The sequence below is a fragment of the Rhea americana genome, unplaced genomic scaffold, assembly GCF_003343005.1.
Source record: "Rhea americana isolate MKP2758 unplaced genomic scaffold, rheAme1 scaffold_123, whole genome shotgun sequence".
NCBI classification, from domain to species: Eukaryota; Metazoa; Chordata; class Aves; order Rheiformes; family Rheidae; genus Rhea; species Rhea americana.
Window position 1 is genome coordinate 2,571,634 of NW_028185295.1, and position 27,127 is coordinate 2,598,760.

The 27,127-nt window shown below is 39.0% G+C and overlaps 1 protein-coding gene across 7 annotated transcripts in view; it reads left to right on the forward strand.

Moving 5' to 3' along the window:
- Positions 1–6,882: 6,882 nt before the first annotated feature.
- The window catches only part of XDH (xanthine dehydrogenase), a 56,323-nt gene continuing 36,078 nt past the window's right edge, over positions 6,883–27,127 (forward strand). For 6 of the 7 annotated variants that reach the window (XR_014898319.1, XR_014898320.1, XR_014898318.1 and 3 more), the window contains exons 1-13: positions 6,883–7,063; positions 13,460–13,517; positions 16,233–16,329; positions 17,564–17,672; positions 18,773–18,899; positions 19,705–19,766; positions 20,478–20,546; positions 21,368–21,436; positions 21,869–21,955; positions 23,265–23,406; positions 24,140–24,232; positions 25,084–25,235; positions 26,719–26,812. Coding sequence is in view for 4 of the 7 variants with exons in the window: in XM_085325810.1 (XP_085181936.1) it covers positions 7,010–7,063; positions 13,460–13,517; positions 16,233–16,329; positions 17,564–17,672; positions 18,773–18,899; positions 19,705–19,766; positions 20,478–20,546; positions 21,368–21,436; positions 21,869–21,955; positions 23,265–23,406; positions 24,140–24,232; positions 25,084–25,235; positions 26,719–26,812 (1,213 nt within the window). In the remaining 3 variants the exon portion in view is untranslated. Of the gene's footprint in view, positions 7,064–10,808; positions 10,828–13,459; positions 13,518–16,232; positions 16,330–17,563; positions 17,673–18,772; positions 18,900–19,704; positions 19,767–20,477; positions 20,547–21,367; positions 21,437–21,868; positions 21,956–23,264; positions 23,407–24,139; positions 24,233–25,083; positions 25,236–26,718; positions 26,813–27,127 lie in introns of those variants that run through there. The other variant, XM_085325813.1, reaches the window with a different exon arrangement.

Below are 27,127 nucleotides of genomic sequence, written 5' to 3' on the forward strand. Positions count from 1 at the left end.
GGGGGAAGTAGCTTTGCGAACTCTTAGATACATCTTTATACGATGTCTTACTTTGTCATTTTCTAAGTTGTATTTGACCAAAGCACATCTTATCTTCACAATTAACCAAATTGTTAATCATGTTTACATAAAGATGCATCAGGTGCAGGCAYATCTGTACGTATGTTAGGTGTCTGCATTTGTCACACTGGATATTTTATTGCAGCAGCCATGTATTTGTTTGGTTTTAGTAAATCTCTTAGAATCTTATTTTCCCTGTTGAAGTTTTCCTGCAGAGTAACCACCTCCCAGCCCATACAAGCTTTATCTTTTGTGTTCAGATATAACATAAAGGAAGATGCCAAAATCCAGTGGGGAGAACTAGATTCTTTGTAAAGAGGGAAACAATTCCAGTACAAAAGAGAAATGAAAACTCTTTGTCAGATTTGGCATCAGGTGGTGCTAAGGGCATTGCAGTAAATGATTAGAAATGTTTGGGATCTGTAAGTTCAACACTCACAGGACATAGAAAGAAATGTAATGGAGGAACCAGTTAAATTGTTTTTAGCTGGCTTCCAAATGAATTATCAAAAATGGAAGAAAATGTGTCCTTCATGAATTAAAAAAGCTTCAGCTGTATGAATGAAGGTACAAGACTTCTGCCTTTTGTATGTCTATGCTTGAGCATAAAGTCTGTCACTGAAAGCTGCAAGTCTTAAATTGGAGTACCTTTTCTTATGTTGAAAACGATGTGGGAAATTAAGAATTTCTTTTCTGAGAACTTGAGGATTCATAGGTATGTTTAAGATACACATTTTTGCAAGTTTTTTAAGTACAGTCAACTCTCTTCACTTTCCCACAATTATTTATTAAATTTTTGAATACAAAAGAGTTTTCTTATTTCTGTATGAGACCGCAAGATACCAGGAACATGACTAAAGAAAATACGGCTTTTGAACATGAGGTAGGATTGGAAGGCAAACACAGGACTTGAAGTAATTTAAATTGCAACTCTTGTAATGTAGGCATGACATTGTATTATGCAGTTTGCAAACTGGTCAAGGTTCATCTTGAATATAGTTAATCTTTCTTTCATTCACTGCTTCAGTTAGAAGAGTATTTTTTAACCTCACTGCTATATTTATGGCCTTTCTACTTTCCACTCTGATTCATGTTTGGTTTATAGCATTTGTTCTTGAGCCAATTCGGTCCATGATTTTTCAGTATGGTTTTTCTTTTCTGACTGGTGTTTATTGTTTTTTACTATTATTTAATAGAAAATTATTTAACAAAGGTTTGCTTTGAGGAGAAGTCAAGACAGCTTGGGGGATACAAGCTGTCCATGGTGGCTATAATTTCAGAGAACTAGCCTGTTCTTGCAATGATGAACATATCTGCCATCCAGTGTTACACTGATAACAAAAATCTTCTGAAATTCTATTAGGGGATGACTTACCAGACTTGTCTACTCCAGATACATCTACTCTTGGCAACTTTCAGTCATCTTAATCGTAGAGGCTAGTTGGGAGAAATCAACAGTACCATGTACTAAGATGTTTGAGCCTGATTAGGCAGGGTGTGTGAAGAGAGGCAGTCTTTTCTTTAGGCAGATTTATATAGTTAGAGAATGCATGCAACCTTTTGGCATGACAATCTTTTCTCAACAGAGCAGTCAAATTTATCATACCTCAGCTCTAAAGGGGATGTTAGTTTGATTCCAGAAGCCTTGTTTGTTAGCAGAGGAAGCTGTAGAGGATTTTCTGGTTTTTGAACAAACTGTGTACCAAAATATTACATTCTAAAATAAACATGCAAGTGATCTGTAGTGAGATACTCAGAGCAGCCAGAAGACTTACTGGGCAGGATTAGGGCAGTATATTAAATGTAAATTTTCATCATATAATTAGTATCGGTTTCTTGACAAGGGGCCATACTTTGGACTATAGGTTTAATGTTTAGGTGAGAGAAAGCTGGATTAATGTTCTCATGAGTAAAGTTCATCTACACCTTCACAAAGGCAGAGTAAACAAGTGAGGCAGAACTGGAGTGGGGAGGCCTGGAGTGAGGGACCTTATGAGGTGTGCAACTGTGATCTGTGGGCTTGTCTACACAGGCCAAACAAGAGGTGCTGCAGGGAAGGCCAGGGGAAGGTGTAGTCAGTGAGAGCTTTCAGGGAAGTACAGTTTGCCATCTGGAAAGCTGAAGGAGAGAAGATCTCTGCCTGGACATGCACTGTAGACTGACAGAAAAGGCTTTAAAAACATACAAACCTTATGTAAAGACCCCTATGTGGGGACTATTTCATTTGAGGAAGAGGAATAGTAAAAATAAACCATGTATTATGGAAGCTAGCCATTGGAATGACCTTTTATATTTTTACTTATTTGTTTTGCCAGATTGTGTCTCTGCTTTCTTCTGGTTTGCCTTGGGACAGGGTTATAATGAGTAAAGACAACAGATACTCCCAGGATATCTGCAGATGAAGAGAAAGAAAGGCAAAGAAGAAAGAGTAAAATGCCTGACTTCATTGAGTTAGATTTTCAGGACAGATGTCTGAAATTTCTCCCTTGTGATACCTTGGAAGCAAGTACAAGACAAATGATAAGTGTCAAGATAGTTGCTGGTGAAGAGCCTGCTAATGAAGGCACAGACACATTAGAAAGTCTGCTTGAGAAAAAATTGTTTTCAGGCAAGGTATCTGAAATATCCTTTGTCTGATGCGCTGGAGCTAGGTTGTGAAAGAAGAACTGGAAATCAATTGCAACAAAAATATTTGCTTTGCTGCTAATTGTTCTGAAGACTAGTGACAACCAATACTTCTCAACAAAAGGCAGAATTAGCTGACTTTGTCCTCCTCTTCTTATTCCTGTCAGAGGAAGCAATGTGCTGGGACTAGTAAAAGAACTGTAATTAAACTCCACCCATCTTCAGATGCAGGTGAAGAAATCATAATTCATGAAATGTTAATATCCATACAATTACAACCTGGGCACTGGACTGTTACTGATTCATTAATAATGAGCTAATGTCCACTCATAGTCCTCAATGAGGATCTCCAGTTTACATTTATTTTGTGATTCTGATCTTTTTTCAAACCTCAATTTGTAACCAGAAAGGAATTTTTGCAACTTATTGCAAAGCACATGAAGTATATGAATTTTTTCTCTGGGAAATGCCTTTTGGAAAATAAGCAATACATTACTTTCATACTAATATGGCAATATTATGGATTTTTTTTCAGTTATTCCAAAGGAACAGTAGTGTAGTGCCTGTGTTAGGGTCCTGAAAAGTTTACACTTCTTTGAGATATTTTGGGAAGCTTTACTAAAAAAAGTAAGAATAACACTATTGGGTCAGATCAAAGGTCCATTTAATTCATGAGTCTGTCTCCAACAGTTGTCCAACTGTCTCCAGCAGTGGAGATGCCGAGGGAAGAGAACAGATTTCCTCAGACGACATTCTCTGCCTTCACATTCACAGTCCGTAAACAAGAAATTGTGATTTTTTTTAATCATACAAAGAACCACTAGTAGTTTTTGCTCTGAAAAGGAGTCTTTATAATTAAAAGAGATACTTGTACATACGGCCCTGAGTAGCCTGGTCTGCTTTCATAGCTGACACTGCGCTGAGCAGGAATTTGGACTTGAGATCTCTTGAGATCCCTGAAAACTGACTGCCAATGCAATCGCATTCCCAGAAAGGGTATCTACACCAACTTAAGAGAGATCTCTTCAACCACAGCAACAACCCTTTTCCACTTCAGCTGAAAGATGCCATCCCCCTGGCAGAAATGAATAACTAATAACTTCCCCCCGCTAGCAGAAGTGAATAATAGATTTCTGGAAGTAGAACAGCTACTAGAAAGGGGCAGGAGGCACAGAGAGTTAACTGAAATTACTGGAAGCTGGATACCTGGGGTATTGCATTAAAGCATTGTGTTGGGACTTTGTTCTTTTCTTTATTATATTCTCTAAGCTGCTTTTCATGAATCCTCCCTCAGAATCCTCTTCAGAGCTGCCTGTACTTCCTTCCTTCCCCATTTTCCACAAGAGGAATGTGAGATCACCTCACCTTTATTTGTTTTAATCCTTTTCCTTCATTACCTCTGGCCTATGTTCATTGTTGTACTTCAATGCCTTTACCTAATTAAGGTGGTGAACTCCTTAGGGCAGGAACAGTGTTTCCTAAATTTCAGTGTATTTATTGAGCTACGCATATAATCAGTCAGAGCAGTCATCTACAGAACAGATTATCATTATGACTGCAACAGCTAGATCTGCAGGATTAACCTGTCAGAATGAGAAAAGCCAACTTCATTTTTAATCTTGACTAATGCGTTAACTGCTTTCTGAGGTCTTTAATAAGTGAGTGAGATTGCAGCAAAATTTGAACTTCTAAAACAAACCTATCTCTGCATTATGAATAGTCAAAGGGATAATTTCTAAAATCTGAAGCCTGTTAGACTTTCACTGACCAGTTGGTTCAGAATACTTCGGCTTGTAACCAATTTGTGCTTGATGAACAAAAGTCTTTTATTTTTAGATGACTTTAAGGATTTATGTGCTAATGGAGGTGTTCTTGTGATGTAGAATTTTATTCAGTCTTTCCCCCCACACTTTTTGCAGTGTTATTTCTGGGAACTCACTGTGCTATTTGGGGTGGGTTTTTCAACAAATGGCTAAGAGATTTCAACAGCACAAGCTTCATGCACTGCWGAATTATCTAGGGGATTTTAAAAGTTTTAGGTTATTTTGGGTGTTCTTGTGTGTCTTGTTTCTCTGCCTGTGAAATGAGTGTAATAGTACTAGACTATCTCATCAGAGTGATGAAGAATGAATAAGTTTGTTCTTGTGTGATCAGTGACACTTGAGATGAAGTCTGAAGCTTACACTATTACACTACAATCTCTCTATATAGATCACTATATTTCTCTAGAGATACACATGTAGTAGATTGATGGGTTGAAAGCAAACTTTACCGTGGAACATCGTAAGATGTTGGTCATTAGTTTAGCAGTAGAGCAATTACTTAAATGTATGATATGTGATTACAAGTGTTCTTTAAACCTATGAAGAACATCTTGTATTTTGGAAAATATGTATTAGGAAACAAATGTGTTTGATTTTGATGTTAATACTGTAATGGCTAGTTTAAGATTGTTGTAACATTACCTGTGGTTACAAATAATAATTGTTATTTAAAATGTTACAAAACTGTTTACAAGAGTTTTGCTTTGTACGCTGATTCTGAGATTGATGCTTAGTACATGAGGGTAGTGGACATATAAATTTGCACATAGATATAAAGCAACAGACTTGAATATTGCTTGGAGAACAATACCATTTTTCTAATGCTCTTATGCTACGAAGTGGGAGGTGCCAGACAATAGGTGTCAGCACTGGTCCAGCTATGCACAGCTTGACTGCAAATGTAGACCAAGACAGTTTGTGCTCGTTGTTATTTTAAAAAACCTGCTGGAGTAGATTTTAACTGCAGTTCTTAGAAATGGTGCTAGGTACAAGTTTGCTCTGGGCTATACTTCCAGCAAATAGAGTGCCCATAAATCAGTGCTAAAACAATGACTGACAGTTTCTTATAAAATAGTTTATCCGGATACAGATCAGATGGTAGAGTACGTAGAGACTGAAGATAAAAGCTGGTAAAAATAATTCATTTATTGTATGCACTCTGACAGATTGCCATATTACTGAAGGAGAGGCTCTTACCTGAATGGTAATTTAATTAGGATTTGTTGCTTTGCTAATTGGTCAGAGATGTTAGTAGGAGGAAGACTTAGATGTAGTACATTTCTAGGCATTTTAAGGAAACCATAAAACTAATTAAAACTAGTAAACCTGGCATGTTGAAGAAAGAAGTCAAAGACACAAAATTCAGAATGAAGGTGACAGGATTAACTACAGCCCTAGGAAACTTCCATGACATTTTGGAATCATGGAATTTTGTGGAGGAATTTTAATCTGAAACTAGGAGCTCAGATGTCTCATTCATGAAAATAATGCCAGTCGGGACTGTGAGTCTGTTGACAGTTCTGCAGCAGTTATGAACTAAAAACTAGGAAGATTTAAACAATGTGAAATGTATGGTTGCATAATGRAGAAGGCAGAAGAAACCACCAACAAAAAAAGAGAAGATAAAAATTCTTCAAAGAACTGTTTTTTCCTCTGTATTTCACTGGCAACATGCACCTAAGATCTAGGATGTGAGGATCCCACAAAAGGTAAGCCCAAAGGCTTTAAAAGCCCAGTGAAAACATCATGGTCTAAACCAGGCACCTCTTTTGAGGTGCTAGATCAGAGTGTCAGTTCTCCAGTATTGCTTGTATCTGGAAAAATACMTATATGTTTAAATTATTGCCTTGCAGGTGGAAAGCATTGTAGCTTTAAAACTCTAAGGAAAAATGGTGAGACAGACTTGCAGGCACTCTAGTAGCTAATCTGCATAGATGAAAGTATTTTTAAATAAAGAGGTGCTCCCATGAGAAAAACCTCTCTGCAGTGAATGCCAGGTATATGASTATGTACAGAGAAAAGGAAAGGAGAACTTCTTTTTAATATTCAGGGATGGATAGCTAGGAGAATTGCCCCCCTTCCCTGGCGTTTGCATTGTGTTGCAAAATATTGTGAATTCCTGGCAGCTATTGCAGTGGCACATTCTGAGTGCCCCAAGCTTGGCAGGATAATCTAAAGGGAATGCAACTGAATTGTGATTCAAGTTGATCTATTGCTATATAAGAGGGGGCGGGTCACTTTGTTCGGTCCAACTCCTTTTCTGTCATTAGTGCTGCAGGCAGAAGCACCAACCAAAGGCAGCTGGCACGCCTCTGTGTTGGCTCTTATATAATATGAGTTTCACAGGGTACTGGTGTAGAAATAAAGTCAAACGTTAAGACAGGCTCATATTACTTGTCATTGCGTCGCTGGTGCTCACCTTCCTGTGGGGCATAAGGCTGCTCTCAGAGGGTGGTCTGTGACCCTGTTTGAGCAGGTCACAGTTTTGGGAAGGGTGCAGGATGGCTCCAGAAAGGACAGGGGATGAACTTGTCTTCTTTGTGAATGGTAAAAAGGTAAGGAAGATTCCAGTTTTCTATTCTGTTTGCTCCTGGATTGTGGGTTGATTATTTGTTTAGTTAGCTTTTCTTCCTCTGAAGTTTTCTAATATCAGCACAATTGCCAGGACCACTTTTAAATRTTAGATTATGAAAACTATTTATTGCTTTACTAAGTGATTTTTCTTCTTCTTTGAGTATTTGTGAAATATTCAGAGTAACATAACTATATAACTTTTACATTTTAGATTTGTTTGTAATATTTCACTGCAGTTCTGAGGTAGCTTATTTTAAATAAAGGTGCACTGTCTTAAAACAGATATTTCTAGTTGAAGTAATTTAAATAATTAGAGCAGCCTGAAAAATGTAATGCAAATGTAAGCATCCATGTATATAACCCATACATTCAGTAAGTAATTCTGACTTCTAATTTTGAAAAGCGATTTAAATAAAACATTCATTCCATTTCCATTTAAGAAGCTAGAAAACTATGAACTCAAAAACTTAACTGATCATTTTGCATACATAAAAATGAAAGCATCACATAGATCAACTGCTGATAGTTGTGATTAAGAAGTCACAAGTCTGTGTACAAGAAGTCACTTCTGTGTAAGAAGTGACTGTGTGTCAGAGGAGAAGGGGATGATTTTTGCACATGCTGGACATCTTTCCACAGTTTTTCCCAGGGCTCCCTTTCTCTGTTATGGTTTCCCTACCTAGCCTTTCAGCCTCTATTCTGCAACAACTTGTAGCAAGTCAAGGTTACCTCTTTTTTGAACTGAGCAGCTTTTCAGTGTCTTTTCTGCAACGACTTGAAGTAAGTCAAGGTTGCTTCTTTTTCGAACTATGACTGCAAGCTAGTCCTCTTTCCGAGCTCAGTTCAATATAAATCTTGCCTTGCCTCTCTCCCCTTCTCCTGATACCAGGGTAGGGAAATTTGTGCCATAGCAGCTGCCAACTGGGAAACTTGTGAGGAGGGAGGGTTGCATATCCGCTGTGTACTTTGGAGCCAAGAGTTTGTGGATCTTCCTTGTGCACTGGTAATGGACAAATCATGTTCAGAATTAAGTTTGGGCTAGAGAATTAGTACTTCAGTCCCTTGAGGGATCACAAAATATTCTTAGTTGGTTCAAAAGCTCTGTACACACTGCCCTGCAGCCTGGTGCAGGATTCTTTTCGTTTATGTTTTTGTGGATCTTTGGTGCTAAATTTAATTATGTGTGAATATAGATAATTCTACTTTAAATAGACAAGGTGTTTCAGTTTCAAATTTGGATCTCAAATTGGGTTGAAAACTGAACTTTCCAAGGTACTAGGGCATTTCATGTCAAGGCTTTGTTTTATTTAAGTATCAGTAGTTAGCTGGAGAATGCAGTTTACCTAGAATGGGTTGTAAGTTATCCAAAGGGCTCTTGAGTATAATGCTCATTTAGAAGCCAGCCCTGGTTCTGAGGTTTCATAAAAGACAACTCCTGAAGCTTTGCTTACATATGTGATTAGTGGTTCATATGTCAACATTGACTCACATATCAACTGTTCATTGTTTCTAGAGAGGTGAAAATCTGAAGATTCAAGTTAATCATACCTAGCTAATCAAGTTTGATCATTGAGATTTCTTGCTATGGCAAGGGCACAGGTCCTGGAAGAGACTCTTGGTCTAACATATGAATATGCATATTAGTCAATACAGCAGAAGAAAGGGGACTAAGTTGCACAGAACTTGTTCAATGGGGCTGTTATTTTTTTAAGGGTATGGAGTGAGGCAGTGAAAGGGAGAAAGTGCCATGTGGACGCATGAAGGCTTGGAGCAGAAGATGACTACTTCCTTTTATTATACCATACTCAGCAGGAGCATCTGCCGTCTGTTCTTACTGTGTCCTGGAGTTAAAGCACATGCTGGAAATAGCATCTCCCTTGTTACATTTCAGCACTCTTTATGGAACTACAATTCTTTGTTTACAACAACCCCACCTTGGAGCTAACCTTGTGCATGAATAAAAGGGCTTATCACAATATGCTCTTGGTAGTTCTTTGCTTGAAAAAACACCTGGGAACTGTTAATGCTGCCGGCAGTACCAACCCTTTCTACATGTCAAGGCTGTATCAGTATCTTTCCCTACTGGTTTGTGGAACCAGCAGTGCTAGCAAAGAAGCAGGCTCTACCTGACCAGACAGGAAAGGACTTCCTGGATTGTGTGTTGCCCAGAGCTTCCTTGACATTTTTCTAATTCCCTTTTGGGGTGTAGTGCTAAAACATTATACCCCCACCAAATGTAGGTTCAAGAGAGAGGGTTGGACTTACGGGGCAATCCAATCTGTGGCAACAAATGTGGAGTTTGTTGGGACATTTCTACATATGAAAGATTGCATGGTGGAAGTGGTGATACGAAGTGCCTGGGTAATGCTGTTGAAACAACAAATAAAGAGGCTATGGCTTCATCCATCTGGGGGCCCAATTTAAGATTCCAGTAAATTTGCTGGAAGGACTTTGATTCCACAGTCAGTGGGAAAAGTTACTGCTGTGTGAATCTGACAGCCTGACATTGCCAACGGGCTGCCGATACTCCTACATGGTACCAAACTACATGATAAGAGGTGGCTGATAAGATAGATACTTTCATGCTAATGAATCATACTCCCTTTCATTAGCCCAGTCTGTAATGTAGTCAAGAAAAAGTCTCTTCAGAACAGCTGAGCATACTTCATATTCATAAACAATAAAGCACCTTAAAATAAAGAATTAAGCACCTGCTTACTTCACTGGACATGAATCTTGGCACACAAGTGGCACAAAGTTATCTTGATAGCCGTGCCTAGACTATGGCGGAAAGTAACACATGCAACTTACAGCTAATAGTGACAATTTTTATTTTTCTAAACTAGCAAGTCTATCTCATCCATATGTAGCATATAATTTTAATTCAAACATCTAGAGTCAATATTTCCGTATCTATTCTGCATATTAAGTGGGAATCTCTGCTAGAAGACATGTTAGACCTCTTCCAGAGCCTATGGATATTTGACTGCAGATGGGCCCAGCCAAAATACTGGATTTTCCTTTTTGAGCTTTGGGCCCCTCTGGGTTCTRCACAGATAGTGTATTACAATTTTTCAGTGTACTGGTTTATAGCAGAACAAAATCTCATTTCTAATAGTAGATTTACATTGTGTGGCTATATTTAGTTTGTTCATCTATATTCTAATCTTTTGTGCCTCTTAAATGAATTTTAAATCTCCCGTTGACTTCAGGAATACATGGTCACAGATTTTAAGATCTTAGGGGACCTTTACAGTCGTCTAGTCCAATTTGCTGCTGCACAACAATCCAGTTAAAACCTTCCACCTTCTATTCTTGCATCTAATTCAGGGACTAGTGACTTGTGACTGAATGGGAGCTTGTCATTCAGAAAGGCGTCTATTTCTCATTTAAAGGCCCTGCTTATGGGAAGCTTAATGAATTCTTCAATAAACTAGGAAAGCTTCTGAGCTTTTTCTTCTTTTTTTCTTTACAGACCTTGCTCAACTACTTTTATTTTACATTGGAAATTTCTTAATTTACCTTTTTGGAAATACTAATTTAGATATGATGCTTTATGTTGCAAGTGCAAAGTCATTTGAATTAATGAAAGGCAGGCAGAAAGATAAAAAACTAAAAATATTTAGAGATCCAAGTTTTGTATATTGTGCTTCTTTAGGTGGTCAGACCAAGTCAAATCAATAAAATCTGATTCTGAATTCATAGGGGATTGAGCTCAACACCTTTATGAAATGGCCCACAGGCTGTAAGTGTAGTAGTATTTAAGCTACCATGTGCAGTAAATCCATAGTTTTGAAGCTGAAGAAATGCAACTGTCAATAAGATATACTTGCCAATATGACATTTGGTTAAAAAAAAAGTCATTTTGCAAAAAGGATTTTTTTTTAAATTGTAATATYGAAGTACACTGATATTACTCCCACTGAAGCCAACAGGTATAACTCAGTTTCCATTTGTACAGACACTGGGGGAAGTGTGCAGAGATTGTTTTGATGGTTAGATACTGAGCTGTGAATCATATTGTTCTAGGCATCAGACAAGAGAAGATGTTGTTCCTACCCACAGGGTTTTAAAATATTTTTAAGAACAAATCACAGTAGGTGAGTGTATCAAACCCACAGGGGGAATGATATGTTGGAGGACAAAATCAGCATCAACAACAGGGACAAAAGGCAGGAGCAGTAAAAGGCTCTTAGTCTGGGGTCAACAAAAGTGACTCATAAACAAGCATTGCCCCACCAGGAGTCTGACTGCAAAGAAATGATTCCTTGTTCTTTCCTGTGTGCAATTTGATTTAATCCAGAATGTCCTCCAAACTCTTAACTCTTATCTTGCCCTAATCCCAAGTGTCTGACAACATTACACATTTTCAGCTACAATGGAGCAATGGAGTAATTTGAGTGCCTGACATAGGAATTCAGGCCATTGGTTTTCCTTGGGATAGTAGTATGCGCTGTTCATGACACATTCTGCTGCACAGCASAAGCCACTTTCTCAATAAAGTTAAGCAAACGTTTGATGGGTCTTAGCACATGCTTAAGTATTTCGCTAAAAGCATGTGGAGCTGAGTGTCTAAATGCATTGCTGAATGAAGACTTAGGCTTGTATTTTCTTATTTACTGATAACTTCTTGAAAAAGACCCATTCAGTGATTAAGCTTTTCATTGCTCAGTTTGAGTACATGATGGAATGCCTCTTGGATACTTTCAAGAAAACTTCTTAGAAATTTTAATTTTTATAGAATAATCTAAATATTCTTTAACTGTCCAGGAAACTTTTTCTCTGTGCCTGGCTATTTGGAAACCACTTTGAAATGGTCTGCAATGGCCATTGGCACAGTCCTGAGGAAGAAACTCAGCGTTACAGAGAGTGTGTGAGTTGCTGGGGAAGGTTCTTTGCGTGAGAAATGCCTATGAAAGGAAAATACCTCCCTTTCTCCATGGGATATTAGCAGTCACAGGCATTTTTAGAATTGTCTGTTCAAGTGTATTTATTTACCAAACTACTGCAGAGGGATCTATGTGCAGAACTGGCTGGTTAGGAGAGGGCTCTAACTAATTTCTGTGCATCCAGAAGGCAAGGAAATGGGGACCAGCAATCTGAAACCTGCAGTGTGAAAGCTGTATGCTGTACAGGAAGACATACAAAGCTAGGAGGGATTCTGTTGCCTTCTAGATTGCTCCAATGCAGGAATAAAATGTCCAAAAACCAGATAGTTGTGTTTTGTTGCAGCAGCTTTATCAGATGGTTTTAGAAATGTGGACTCAAATAGGAAGTATGAACCTTGTCTCTTTCGAATAGCCTTGTCACATGTCAAAGGCGTAAAAACTGAAGCAGAAAGCACAGAGGGTATGGAGGTGTCTTATCAACAAGAAAAAAGGCTTACTCAAATGACCTGTTTCAATTTGTCCTTCAAAGTTAGAAGAGATTAATTTAAATAAACTGTAACTATGTACTTAGGACTCGCATATTGTAAAAGCCAAGAACACATGATTACATTCCTGCACATCGTAAATTTAGAAATGTTTCTTGACACTCTATTAATAACAGCAGAAGAGGAAGACAAACTCTACAGCCACTTAAAGGCACAAGACAGAACTTTGATTTCTGACCATGGGGCAGAGGTTGAAGTACAATCTAATTTTATATATAATAGATACTTGTTAATAGTGTCATTCATTAATGGGATGGGACTGACTCAAAACATACAGAGAAAATTTTTCCTTGGCAAGAATTTCACATTCCCACATTTAGAGTAGCTACTAAGGTAACATTGATCAATATAACATTACCAAAGAAGAAAGAGAAATTTAAGTCAGACTGGTACTTGTCCTCTGTCCTGCAGCATATTGGTCATGTTAGGGTTTCCACTACTTCTTCTGCAAAGTCTGTAGTTGATGCTTTTTATATTTTTTGCTTATCTCCTTTTCTTCTTTTACCTTCTCTGTCTCTTATAATGGTAAGAAGGAGAAGGGACAGGGGTCAGTTATGACTAATCAATAAAGACGAAGTGCAGGTTGTGGAGATGTCAAGAATTCAGAACTCAGGTCCCAAACATGATTCTTTCTTTCTCTAGTCACTACTAATTCTGTTTACTGTCTGGGGTGAAGTGTCTTTTAAGTATTTACCTTAGTTTGCAATGACTAAAAACCTCTCACCTACATACTGTACATTTTTTTCCCTGTCACAATAAATTCAAGGCAAAATTGTGTCTGGATGCATATGACCAATATTACTGAATCTAGTAAGGAGACGTAATCAGTGGTTCTGCTCCCTGCTTTGTAAAAGAAGTTGTAGAAGGACTGAACTTCCTCTTCCAAGCTGATATGTGTGTTGTAAAGCTTTCTATGTGTAACAATTGCTTTACTTTCTTGCAGGTAGTGGAACAAAACGTGGACCCAGAAACAACTCTACTGACCTATCTACGAAGAAAATGTATCCATAGCAGAAGAAATCGCAGAAGGCTTTAAATGCCTGCAGCATTTCATAATTGTTTACTGTTCTGCCTGTTACTTGAGTGCTGGGCAGAACTTATGTGCAGAGCATAAGAAGGAGTGGGCTGGTATTATTTCTGACTAGCAGAAATTACAGGAGGTATTCCAAGCTAAAACAATAGTGAATTTTATATAATATGCTTTAAAAAACTTTAATTGCTTTACTTCTACTTTAGAGAGAGATCTTTCAGAGTTGCTAGAAGTTGCTAGAAGCATGTGATGAAGTATCTGAAGGGAGGGTGTCAAGGGGATGGGGACAAACTCTTTTCAGTTGTCCCATGTGAAAGGACAGGAGACAATGGGCAAAAACTGAACCACAGGAAGTTCTGCCTGAACGTGAGGGGAAATTTCTTCACTGTGAAGGTGACAGAGCACTGGAACAGGTTGCCCAGAGAGGTTGTGGAGTCTCCTTCTGTGGAGATATTCAAGGCCCGCCTGGATGCAGCACTGTCTAACATGCTGTAGGTGACCCTGCTTGAGCAGGGGAAGTGGACTAGATGATCTCCCAGAGGTCCCTTCCAACCTTACTTATTTTGTGATTCTGTGATTCTGTGAATAGAAAATTTTATTGACTCAAGCATAAAATTGAAGGAAATTTAGAATCACATAAAATCACAGAATTACAGAATGGCTGAGGTTGAAAGAGACCTCTGGAGATCATCTAGTCCAACCCCCCTGTTCCACACAGATTGTAAAGAGTTTTCTGACCAAAGAATTACAGCCACTCTAGCAGCTTTTTGTGCTAAATCCAATAATTTGGCTATTACTGAACAATATGCAATAATTTGATTATCTTATGCACTTATTTGATTATCTCATCCGGCTTATCATAGGCAAGGTTGGATGATCCAGGGATGTAAAATGTGAGGCAGGGGCTCCCACTATGTACTATGGGCATGTTTACATGAATGGATCCAAGCAGCCATGTGTTCATTTCATTCACGTTTCAATGTTGTCATACATGAGCCAGCTTTGCTCCAGAAACTGGGTAATTATTACCATGATGATCAGGCTGGCCATTCTAGATCTGATTCAGTACATAGTGTCATTCCATGTTTTCCAAGATTTTATCTGACCAGCTGTGAATGGACACACACCAGACTGTTCACATCTCTAATAGTGTATCCCTTGAAAGGAGTCATATCTACTTATTTCACCTTTGTGGCTGTGTTCCAGCTATTGGCTGGTATCTGAAAGAAGCAGAAGGATATAAATCATGCTCCTCTGCAGTTTCTAAGTGAATTATCAGCAACCATAAGTTGTCTGACTATACTTGGTGGTATGGTGATGCAAATAAGAGGTATGTCTCCTCTGCCTTCATGCACTTCTCACCAGTTGGCCTTATGTGTCTAAGCTTGTTAATGTTGAATTAAAATGATTTCATAAGAAGCCTTCTGATCTTCTGCATGAACATTTGTGATGACTAGGGTTAGATAAATACTTTGAGAAGAATGCTTTATTGAGACAGATTAGCACTGTTGTCAACAGAAACTTTGGATGGCACAAACAAGCTGTAGGAGATATATGGTCGTATGATATATAGTCATATGGATGATTGCAATGGAGGCAAACATGATTTGAGTCATCTGTATCATGACTCCTGTTGCTTCTCCAGAGGCCTAAATTAATAATTTCAGCAGAGGCATGTTTCCACTGCCACTGAAAGCAGCTGTTCTTTCCCTGATAAAAATCTTACTGCATTTTCCAACCTACTTCATGATAAATCACAGTAATCTAATTACCTTCTAATGAGAGAAAGAATCTAAAGCAGAAGTGACTTGAGGAATTGTCTCCTGAAATCCCTTTGCAGAACATTTCATGTATTATCTGATTGGGAAGTGCTCTATAACCTATGGATGAATCTGCTTAGGCCAGCCTGTACACTTTTTGTATTCTCAGAGGTCTGTGCGGTGGTCCTGTGCCTCTCCACTACTTCTGGGTCTCGGTGTCTCCCTCCTAGGGTTTTATGGGAATGAGGTGACTAGGTAGTCCTCTTCGCTATTTTTGTCCCAAGCACTGTTGCTCAGGAAGTCACCATAAACGGGGCCAAGAGATAAGCTGGAGTGGCCAGACTTGAGATGCAGGTAGTTTGTAAACAGTATAAGTGCAGTTGCTATGTCTGTGCTGGATGGTGTGACCAGCAGCATGGTGTGACTGCCCTGCTCGGGTACCTTCCAGGTGATAGGAATCATCAGCTGTAGGAAGAAGTCAACTACTAGTTGAAGGAAGCTGAAGCAGATATCACCATGTGTCTCAGGGATGTGGCTGAATGGCTGAGCAAGACCTCCTCAGAAATTACTGGGGGCTTTGTCTCCCTTACCTCATTTCCTTTTCTGAGTCTGAGTCCATAAAATGAGAAGTGTTGAAGTTCAGAAAAAAATTAGCTTATTCTAAAGAACCTACTGGATCCTGGGCTTATTATTAGACTTTGGGGTGTTGATCTTATAGCTCGCATGCCAGCATTTGAGACTGTGCTTATGTCAAATTAAGTTGTTAAGCAAAAAGAATGTAAGTCAGTCCTTGGTTTCCAGTGAGAACATTTGGGGAACAGATTGCTCCACTTTCCAAACTTGTTGCTAAACACTGACTGACAACTGTTTGCTGAGCAGGCTTCTGCCAACATTCTTCATGTTTTCCTTAATTCCTGTTTGCTCAGTGGGCCTATGTGGAACCAAACTAGGCTGTGGAGAAGGTGGATGTGGTGCTTGCACTGTTATGATATCCAAATATGATCCCTTTCGAAAGAAAATCCTGTATCCTTTGCAATTCAAACTCTTCTACGGAGAGTGAAATGAAATGGGGACAGATCCAGGTTCTTGGCATTCCAGACACAGTGCTGTTAAAAAAAAAAAAAAAAAAAAAAAGTTGTATAATATATGCTTATGTCAAAACATCATTTATCATTTTCAGAACATAGAAGGCTGAAACAAGAAGGTGTTTTTTCCAACAGCATTGCACAATACTGATACGAGCTTTTTCATCTTGCCTCAAAATATCTACAATGACCCCAGCACACAATCTGTCTGCCTTTTCCTAGTCCAGTAAGCTTTATGTTACTTTCTTTCAAATTATTATAACTTTTTGCAGTGATGACTTGAATAATGATTAGCGTGATAAAATCTTTATTGCTGTTGCATCACTAGAATAATCTGACTTCTGTATGCCAGCAGATATTCACTATTTCTCTACTTTCATTTGAACCTTCAAAATGACTCTTCTTTCCTGAGACGTGAAGTTTTTCCTATTCTCTGTTTAACTAATTGAGGAGTGAAGCAATGGAATCAAAAAGGGTAATGGAGAGGGAAGATGGGACAGAGATATAGAACTGAATTGATTTTTTTTCTGTGGGGAAACAGTCACATCTTGAGGTATACTTGGAATAACACTTGGAGATACTTTAACCTGGGATCATCTGACTTTTTTGTTCTACTTAGCAAAGTGGCCTTGAACAGGATATTTTCAAGCTTATTCTTTCCGTCTTKATAGAAAAGAAATAAAATAGTTTCTGTAAAAATATTGGGAACTTTATTCCATTTCACCATTAGCTTGGACTTTTTCTCCATGTGCACTATGCGGAAATGATTTCCTAGGTATAAGGCCAAGAGCTTCTTGCTCTGACACAAGTGCTCTTTGTGAGTGGGTTAGGCTAGTTGTCTAATTGTCTATCAAAATCTTGGTATTTGTTACCTACCCCTTTAAACTGCTTACATGAGTTCTACAGCTTAACATGCAGTGAGGATATTTAAAGCTATTATTTCTACCTCAAATTCTGTGGTGCATATTCAGTTTAAACTTCAAGTGAAGTTGATGGGAGCTTTGGCTGAGTAGCTGCTGTAGGATTTGCCTTGTATGCAATCCATGCATCAGATCTATTTAAGTTCTTCTATTGTGCCCACTGTTAGAGTCTCTGTGTACACTCCAGCTCTCCTGGATCTCTCTTTTCTTTGCTGAGCAGCACTGTCAAATGACCTTAATTTATTATCCTAGCCACTATACTGCTAATGCTTGCCTCTTCCCCATCTGTGCCCTGCATCATGTAGCTGTAACTACTGTTGAAGGCATAGGAAACACAAAATCCAGGCTGCACCCAGCCCAGGTAAGCTATTAATACTAGTAATTTAAAAAACATTTTTAAGAATCATTGTATCTTTTTATGTCAATTAACTCTGCTCTGAAGTGTTGAGACCACCATCATAATGTTACAGTTGAGAATTTGACTTTACACATGAGCAGACTGTACTTAGGAATGACTTAGCAATGGACTCAAACTCCCACTTCAGTACAGCATTTGTTATGACCTAGCAAGTTAATGGGTGCTATCCCAGCTGAACTGCTAATGTTTGTGTTCTCAGATACCACAGCTATGTTTCATCTAGGACCTGTACCAGGACCTAGAAAGACTGTTGTTGTTCTGAAATGCTACATAATGACTGTGAGCCAGGAAATCCAAGATAGGTTTTGACTCAGCTATGGCTTACTATGAATGACCTTGGTTTCTCTTCCTGCATAGTTAAGAGTCCTTCCCTGCAGTGGTGCAATAAGGTTTGCTTCAGCTATGTTTGCAGAGAGCCCAACTATTCTTGGTGGGAAGGAGTAACAGGAATGTGAAGCCTTGCTTTTCCAACAAGGTGTTACAGTGCACTTCTTCTAGAGGACAAATTATTTCAGTGTTGTCTGAGATACTACTCCTTTAAGGGAAACTAATTCATCTCAGCTTGTATAATGGGTAGGACTTCTGCCAATTTCAGTCTGAGAAAGGAAAAAGCAAAGAGAAAAATAAGTTAGATATGCATGAATGGATCGCAGCTAGTTTGACCTTTGTTTGGTTGTCTTCTTTTCCCTACCTCCTCTGAAGATTCTAACAGCTAAGCTTTGAAATTGAACCTCAGGTCTATACAGATAGCTCAAAACTTCTAGTGTGGCAAATCCTTCTCTGGAGAAATCTCAGTCTCACCAGAGGCTTCTAGGTATCTTCAGTTACTCTGGGAGTTTGAAGTCTAGATGTAAATTTCTCAGTATGTTCTCTTCTTTGAAGTATGCTTCAAAGACTAAGTGACCATCTCATCAAAGAATATCTAATTTCATCCTTTGGTGAGACTATAATTTTAACAGAGATGCTCAGGAACATAGACAAGTAGTACCATGAACTCACTTTTGATATTGTGAGCTGATGGTTGTTGTTAATTTTCTTCCCAGGAGAGAATAGCAAAAAGTCATGGGTCCCAATGTGGCTTTTGCACTCCAGGTATTGTCATGTCCATGTATACATTGCTTCGGAACAAACCTGAGCCCAAAATGGAGGAGATAGAAGATGCTTTCCAAGGTAATGCCCGCAGCCCTGCAGAGATGCAACCTGCACTGCTTTCATTACATCTTCTTCACCAAAAGGGATAGAGGTGCACTATTGTGTTTAATATAATTTGTTAAAGACAGCCAGTTGTTAGGAGCTTAAGAACTAGCTTTCCCACTAGGAAACTGGCCAGCTGGTGTGAAGTGTTTGCTCATTGTTCACACTGTAGCAGTGGCAAGTGTCATCAGTCTTGGATTAGGACCCCACTGGGTTTAACAGAGAACAAAGGGGTCCCCTGTCCCTGGAGGGCTTATAGGCTCCACATCTCCTTGCGGAGGGCAGTTCACTACTGGTACAAGAACTTGCAGAGGTGACAGAGCATCTGGGCCAGCTAACCTCAAGTAGAGGAGTGAGACAGCAGTACATGATGGAGTGGGGCAGAATCTGTGTAAAGCAGCTGAGAGGCTGCTGTTACTACTGAGGTTACAGCTGTTACTAGGCTTCTGGCAGTGACCTGAGAGGAAATTAGATGCAGGAAGAAAGCAATCTTTTTGTAATTCAGGAGACTGGTTAATTGGTATGCTGATTAGACTCACACAATTGAGGTAAATGAATAGGGCAAATTACTGAAGTTTTAAATTGAAATTAATTTAGATAAATTGCAAAAAAAGCATGGTAAGATTGTTGCAAAATTATTCATGAAATTTTCCTTCTAGTTTTTCCATTAACTTTATCCAATTTTGACTAGTTATTGTGAGAAATGATAAAATGTTCTAAAATAGGAGACATTCTCAGCCAAATGACACTAAATATTTATTTTTTTGCTCTGGCAATGCAGGGAACTTGTGCCGGTGTACAGGATACAGACCCATTCTGGAAGGATACCGGACATTTGCCAAGGTAAGGAGATAGAGGGTGTTCTACATAGCCCATATAGCAGTTTACAGAGACCTTTGACAGCAGCCTACAAAATCACAATTGGCAGGGGAAAGGTGAACAGATGCCAGGTCTTTTCTGCCTCATTCAATGCAAGAAAATGATGCCATGAAATTAAACTAATCAGATGCAAAACAAAGGAAATGGTCTTCCAGGCATCAGGTAGCTGACCTGCAGAACTCATCAAAGGATGCTTTGGGCACCAAAAGCTTACACAGGGTCCAGGAGAGACTCTGCAAGTACTTGTAAGAACAGCTGATGGTGAGGGTTATTAGACAGATATAGATCACATTTCGATAGGTTATTCCCTTGACCTGGACACAATTGGAAGCTAGTAGAGTTCTGTGTATTACATTATATATGCTTGCCTCTCTTACTGTTCCCAGGGTATCTCCTTAGAGTTGCAGCTGGGCCAGAGCTCTGACTCAAAGGTCTGGGTAGTTCTAAACCAAAACAAAAGGTCTATCTGTAGACTGGACATGTCCTATCCAACAGGCTGCAGGAGACTGCCTTGCTTTGACAAAGGGAAGTACCTATTTACTTGGCACTTTCCATCTCCCATTTCTGCTTCAGAAATAATAAATGTGAGATCAGTTTCTCTGATGAGGAGAATCAAATATGTTTCATTTCCTTGGAATGTGTACATTTTTCTCAGAACTATCTTTGTTCCCATAGGACTGGGGTTGCTGTGGAAGAGTAGCCAATGGCACTGGATGCTGTCGTAATGAGAAGGAAAATAGCATGGTAAGCTAAATAAAAAAGCCGTATTCACAGTTTTCAATATAATATTAGTACAGTTTTGACATGTGCGTCATCACTCTGTCTCTGCAGTAGTGCAGGCGTTCAGAGATACTTGAACTGGTTTGAATATCTGTGCCTTAGAATACACTGCCATGAAATATATCCTGATTAGCATGACTAGCGATTGTGATGCAGCTTTTAGAACAATGAACTAAATTCCTTCTGAAACTATGAGGTGCAATACTTCTGTGAAATTGCATGGAGACAACTGTAAGCAATGTATTACCAGCTTCTGGGATATTGAAGCTGGTCATTTTTCTGTGAAATGAGGATAACAGATCTCAAAACCATTTAATTCTCCAATATGCTCTTTCTAAAACATTGCAGTCCAATGATGAATGAAGTAACTTAATCACAGTTCCAATAAGTTATACAATCTGAGCCTCTGGGAGAATCCAGAGGAAAAACCTTAATTACGTTTTATGTACCAGTTGACATACAAAAAATACAGGCATGAAAAGAGAGAATTAGGGCACAAGGTAGTATGAGTGTAAAATGAAATTAAGAGAGAGAATATAGTGGAATTCTTTGTTCAGAAATTCCAGTGAATTGTTGTGAATTATTTGTTAGGGAACGTCCAGTGTTGCATGGAATACTCCAGCAATTACAGTTATTTAGAATTCTTTTATCAAAATAGTTTATTAATGAAACATGTTACTGAAAGTTTCTGTGGAGTTTGCTAAAAAGAGAGGAATACATCATGTAGAAGCTGGAATTTTCTGATTTTGTGCTGAATAGCTGAAGTGTGCTTGTTTCTTCTTCAGAATGGGGGTTGCTGTGGAGGAAAAGCCAACGGTCCAGGTTGCTGCATGAATGAAAAAGAAGACAATGTGGTAAGGCCCTGCTGAACTGTTACCTCGTCTCTATTTCAGCTGTTTTGGAGTTTATCTTGTATGCTCTGTGCCAAAGCCTAATTGTACACTTAATTTAGTTGTATATATGCAAAGCAGTTTGGACTAACTTTTATGATGATCTCACCTCAGAGAAGGCATTTTTGGTGTCATTTAATACACCAATGTGCAAGTGATGTCACTTTTGATTGGCAAAAATCTGTGAGCATGTTCAGGCAGACTTGCATTTTTTTTCAGAAAAAACTGACTGAAGAACTTGAAATGATGGCCAAGTGGCATCTATTCACTATATTTGCCATTCTTTGCTCCACAAGATAGTAAAAGGCATTTGATTGGAAAAGAGGAAAGAGTTAGGGTTATATGTGGAAAACTTACTTGTCTGCCTCCCAAACACATCCATTTTCTTTTTTATAGACAATGATATCCTCCAGCCTGTTCAATCCTTTGGAGTTCCAGCCCTTGGATCCTACACAAGAGCCAATATTCCCACCAGAATTAATGGTAAGTTAATTTAAAAAGAAACATTATGTAATTCATTCTGCACAGGGTTTGAGTATCCCCACTGTCTCTGCCCTGAGGAAACGGTAATGCAGAAGATAGATGCTGATAAAACAAGACACATGACCATGAATGCTTCCATGTTTTATAAAAAGTCCTTGCCAGCTGGGGTGGCTTAGAGGATTTGCAGGCTAAGTGCCTCCCCCAGCTCACTGGCTGCCCTCTCTGTTTTTCGCCACACATGCCTGCTCTTGGTTTGCTTTCCCTTCTGGTTGCTGCCTATCTGGGGATGGAACAGTTGCTGACACCTGGATTTCAGTTTACTAGGTCAGATGTGAACCTCTACAATAGACACAATCATATCTGAGCTAATCACTCTGTACTTCCTTTACAGTCAAGGAAAAAAAGTAGAAACTATGGGATGTAGTTGAGAATAAGTTTAAAACAGACCAGCTTCTCTCCACTTAGTGTGAAAGGAGTAGAAGGTAACCAGGTAACACTGACATCAAAAGTTATATGAGAGTATTTTCTCTTCCTATTTCACTCCTGTCTTTTTGCAGCTAGCTTTCCTCCTTTCCTCTCAGCTGAAGAGCTACATGGCAACAGAAGTGTCCAGCCAGGAGTCTAGCATGTGGCATGTTTACAGTTTCCTTCACTTTTAACAAACAATCAAAATTCAATTGTTCTGCTCTTGTACCCAGTTTATCCCAGTCCAAACATGTTATGAGCTACAGCTCTAGTGGGGTCTTACAGAACATAACACAATGCATATATAGGGCTCCTCTGCTTCTTTTCTAAGAAGTTCTCCAGCCTATGTGTTGATCTGCTGTTGCTGGGAGGCAGCCATGTTAGTCTTTCACCTTCAATCACTGGGCAAAGAGAATTAGAAAGGGAACCAGAGTCTGGCCTTACAGCTGTTAATTCAAATTCAGCAGTGCTAAAGGCTTAGATTGTTTCAGTGAGATGAGATTGGAAAACCCATGACTTCTGGGATGGGTGAAGCTACTTGCACCTGCCAAAACTCATGTCAGATGGACCTTGCTAAAGGAAATCTTGCTAAGGAGATGGGGCAGCAGGATGCACCTTGTAGTGTCAGGAGGGAAAAACCTTTTATCAGCATGAGACAGAGTCTTGTCAATGCTAGATGAACAATGGAGAATGGCTGACTGCCAGCAACAGTGTGGGTGCTCACGGGTGCCTGTCAGTAACCCAGCTGAGCAGGAGCTGGGCCTGGAGCAGGCATGGGCAGCATGTATGCAGGGATTCTTGGCTTACTGYAGGGACTAAACTCCATCTGATTTCACTTTTGCAGACTCAGAGTAACAAGCAGCAGAAGCAGCTGTGTTTCAAAGGCGAGCGGGTGATGTGGATCCAGCCTACAACTCTCAAGGAACTGGTGGTCCTCAAATCCCAGTACCCCAATGCCAAACTTGTTGTAGGGAATACAGAAGTGGGTAAGAGAAAGGGCAAATGCTCATTTTCAGTAGTTAGAAACTTTCCATTTAGTATTTCATGTGAACCATGCAAGTTTAAACTTCCTTCATGCTGTTGGTGTTAAATGCATGCCTACRTGGCATGTGAAAAGATGAATTTTCTTCTCAGGTGGATTAATCTCACTGCAAATGTTTTTTTCCTCATTCTTTGCTAACCAAACAAAAACATGCTAATCTAGACCTCTGAGCTTTTCTGTGAGTGGATTGTTAAGAAGAGGCACAGAAAAACCACTTTATTTGTCAGRGAGGGGAGTGGCACACCATGAAATGTCTTTGTATTCAAGTGAGTTCAGCTGTGAAACTTGCATGTTGAAAGATTTTCAGGGAGTTGAGCAAATTCTCAGGATTTGAAATCTTACTGAATTTCTCCCAAAATACATATTTCTGCAAGCAAATGAAGTAATGAAGAGAGTTAATATATATTTAGTAATTCTATTATCATGAACAATTAATTCAGGGCACATTCCCCTAATTTTGCTTGGTTCATAGTATTCATTCTTCTTTCCTGAAAAATTATGTACAGCTATAGATGTGTTACATGAGCACAAGTCTAGATAAAAGTCTGTAAAACTCCTTGTGAGAATTCCAGTATTGGTAGAAAGCAGCTTTTAGTTTTGTTTCATCAAGAAACAATTAACTTAGGCCAATCAGTCTGTCACCTGTGTAACTAAAGGAGTCTTAACTTTTCCATAAGGTATTGAGATGAGGTTAAAGAACATGTTGTATCCAGTGATAATAGCACCAGCATGGATCTCTGAAATGAATGCTGTTCAGCACACTGAAACAGGTGAGCAAAAAGGAGACTAAAKGCCTGTGAAATGGGTTGATGACTCTGAGAAAATAATAAAGAGTACGTACAGAAAAAGGCTAAGATTAGAGACCACTTTCTATATCCGTTAGTGACACTGCCTTGGAGGGAATCAAGCTAGTGATATATACAAATAACTTGAGAATTAGAGAGGGTTTTTACTTGAAGATATATTAAACCTTTTACCTCACTTTATGTAGTGTTTTAGGTATACTGACTGAGTGTCAGTTAATAATGGGTGTAAATGGGCAATCTTCTTATTTAGAAAAGTTTTTAAATTAGTACAATTTTAGGAAAAGGCACTGGATTCAACAGTCTGAGTGAAGTATTGCATTTATCTTCATGACGAGAACAGGTCAAACTTAGAATTAATTAGAAGTAACAGGAACGATGTAGTATGTGTGGCCCAATGCAGTTCTTGGCTGACACCTTCATGTACAGTCTACTGGCATGTTTAAGATGTGGAAAGTGGAGAGGAGTTTGGATTTCTGTTCTCAAAAGACCAGCTAACACCTATAGGAAGGTGTTATATGCACTTCATTTACACTGAGGCACAGAGTGAGTGGGCAGATCATTGTCATGTGAGAGGCAGTACCACAATGAGCAATTTAAAAGTGAATTTTGTTCTGAAGATGTGGTGTTTGCACGCAGTGCATACTTTGTTTCTGCAAAATAAAATAGTATGACTGAATGTCTTCTCCAAATTCTGCTCCAGTTAAACTCAGTGTCATCTAAGCTTTGTTTGTAGACACAGTTATAGCTATGTCCTCCTGTACTTTGACTTTTGGGAAAAGAAAAACAACTCTTTTCATTTGTTTTTTCATTTTTAGGGGTCAGCTTTGGGGCTGCTTGTACCCTGAGCTCAATAGAGGAGGTGCTGAGAAAAGCAGTGGCAGAGCTTCCTCCTTACAAAACAGAGGTGTTTCAGGCCGTCCTTGAACAGCTGCGGTGGTTTGCAGGGCCACAGATCAGAAATGTTGCAGTAAGTGTCTCAGGAGCACCAGGGACTGGAATCGAAAGCTCAGTCTGAGGAGCTGGCCTGCCTCATCCAATATTTGTATGCCGTGTGCTCCTCATGCAACCTAGGCAAAGAATTTGCTACATCTAAAAAAAACCTCTGGAACTGAATAGCAACATGAGTCTCAGCTGGTGTCTGTGATACACTGATACCACGAATCCAGCTGTCRTCCATATCTTCCCTTGCTATTATTAGGATAAATGGGGGAAACTGTAGACAAGTTTGGCTGCAATTTAATGAAAATACATTTAGAGTGATGGACAAAACTTCAAGGAAGCAGATGTGTATGCTTTTGCTCGCACAGCTATAGTAGTCAGAGGGTTWATTCATCAGTTCTGGCAAATTTTTGGAAGCTTGACAGTTTTCTACAAGGGATAAATTTCATTGTCTAAAAGTGAAACTCTCCTGGAAAAAACAGTCTCTTATAGGAACATGTCACAGAATGCGTATTCCATTGATGGTATCCTTGCCAGTGCTCCTGGTGGAGATGGGACTTACGACACTACTTCAAAGCATTTCCGTTCTAGTTTTGCTCCTATTTCTCCTGTTGATAGAAGTTTTCATTTTCTGCTGATATGAAGAAAGTTGTGGAAGGGGCTTTAGTGATATTAGGAGCTGCTTGAAACGCACAGGCACTGCTTGGACTCAGGTGTGCTTTAGGTGCTGAAAGCAGAGTTGCAGTGTCTTTGTTATGAACTGAGACTATGTAGGTCATATTGCCTTGAAATTTGAARGTCTGTGTGAAGCTGTCAGAACAGTAGTGCTCCAGTGCAACATCTGAGAGGACTATCACTACAGAGGCAGTAAAAATTGATCTGTATAGCTTTTTAGTATGGGAATACTGCACCTTTCCTGGAAGATGCAAAGGCATCTTTAGGATGTTCAAGGAATATAAGATCTGCAGCCTCTTTGTATATTCCATGCTATTGAAACTAGGAGTCGAAGGAGATGGGTTCAGGCAGTTCAAACTCCACATATTAAATTTAAAAGAAGTCTAGCAGGCAGATGAGTCAACCTGCCAAATACAAGATTGTGCTCTACAAGATACTGTGTTATGTATTTGTAATGCAGCCGACAAGCTTGCGTTCCTGAATGTCATTGAAGAGGTGCTACTATATTTGAATTTTGGCATCATGGGGCATATATACTTCAAACATACTTTGAACATTGTTTTGATGCATTAGCCAAAGATTATTCCTAAAACCATTTCAGTCTAATGTTGCTATTGGCTGGAACTGCAATTGATTCAGTGGGTTTTGTATTTTTTTTTTCATACTGCATTAAAGGCCTAAAATTGCTGAATGAGCGAAAGAGTTTATTGAAATAAACTCAAGTGTAGCTGTACTCTAGTGCACTGTGTATAAAGTAATGTAGGATTACAGAGTGCCTTTGCTGCATGTTTATGTTGTTATTTAATGTTTATCTAATGCATGTATTATCATGCTAGGCTCTTGGTGGGAACATAATGACAGCAAGCCCAATCTCTGACTTAAATCCTGTGTTAATGGCAAGTGGAAGCAAACTGACTCTGATATCAAAGGGTAAGTTACTTACATTTCCTTGTGGCCCTAAAGGAGGTGGGCAGTCATCCATCCTTTCCTATAGATTATTAGGCCAGGTCAGAATTTGAGGAAAGTGCTTGTTAACATTAAAGAACATGGGCTTAATCTTAGTCTTCTGGGGTTTGCCCTTTGTAAGATTTAGGGTTAGATTTAAGGTTGGTTCCTTAAAGAATTTTTAACTTTAATCAAATGAATCTCTGGTACTGTGCATGCACTCACAGACATATCTTTGTGAAGAGGTGACTGAAGATGTTCATTCATGAAAAATAAGCATATTATGGGCAGGAAGTTGTT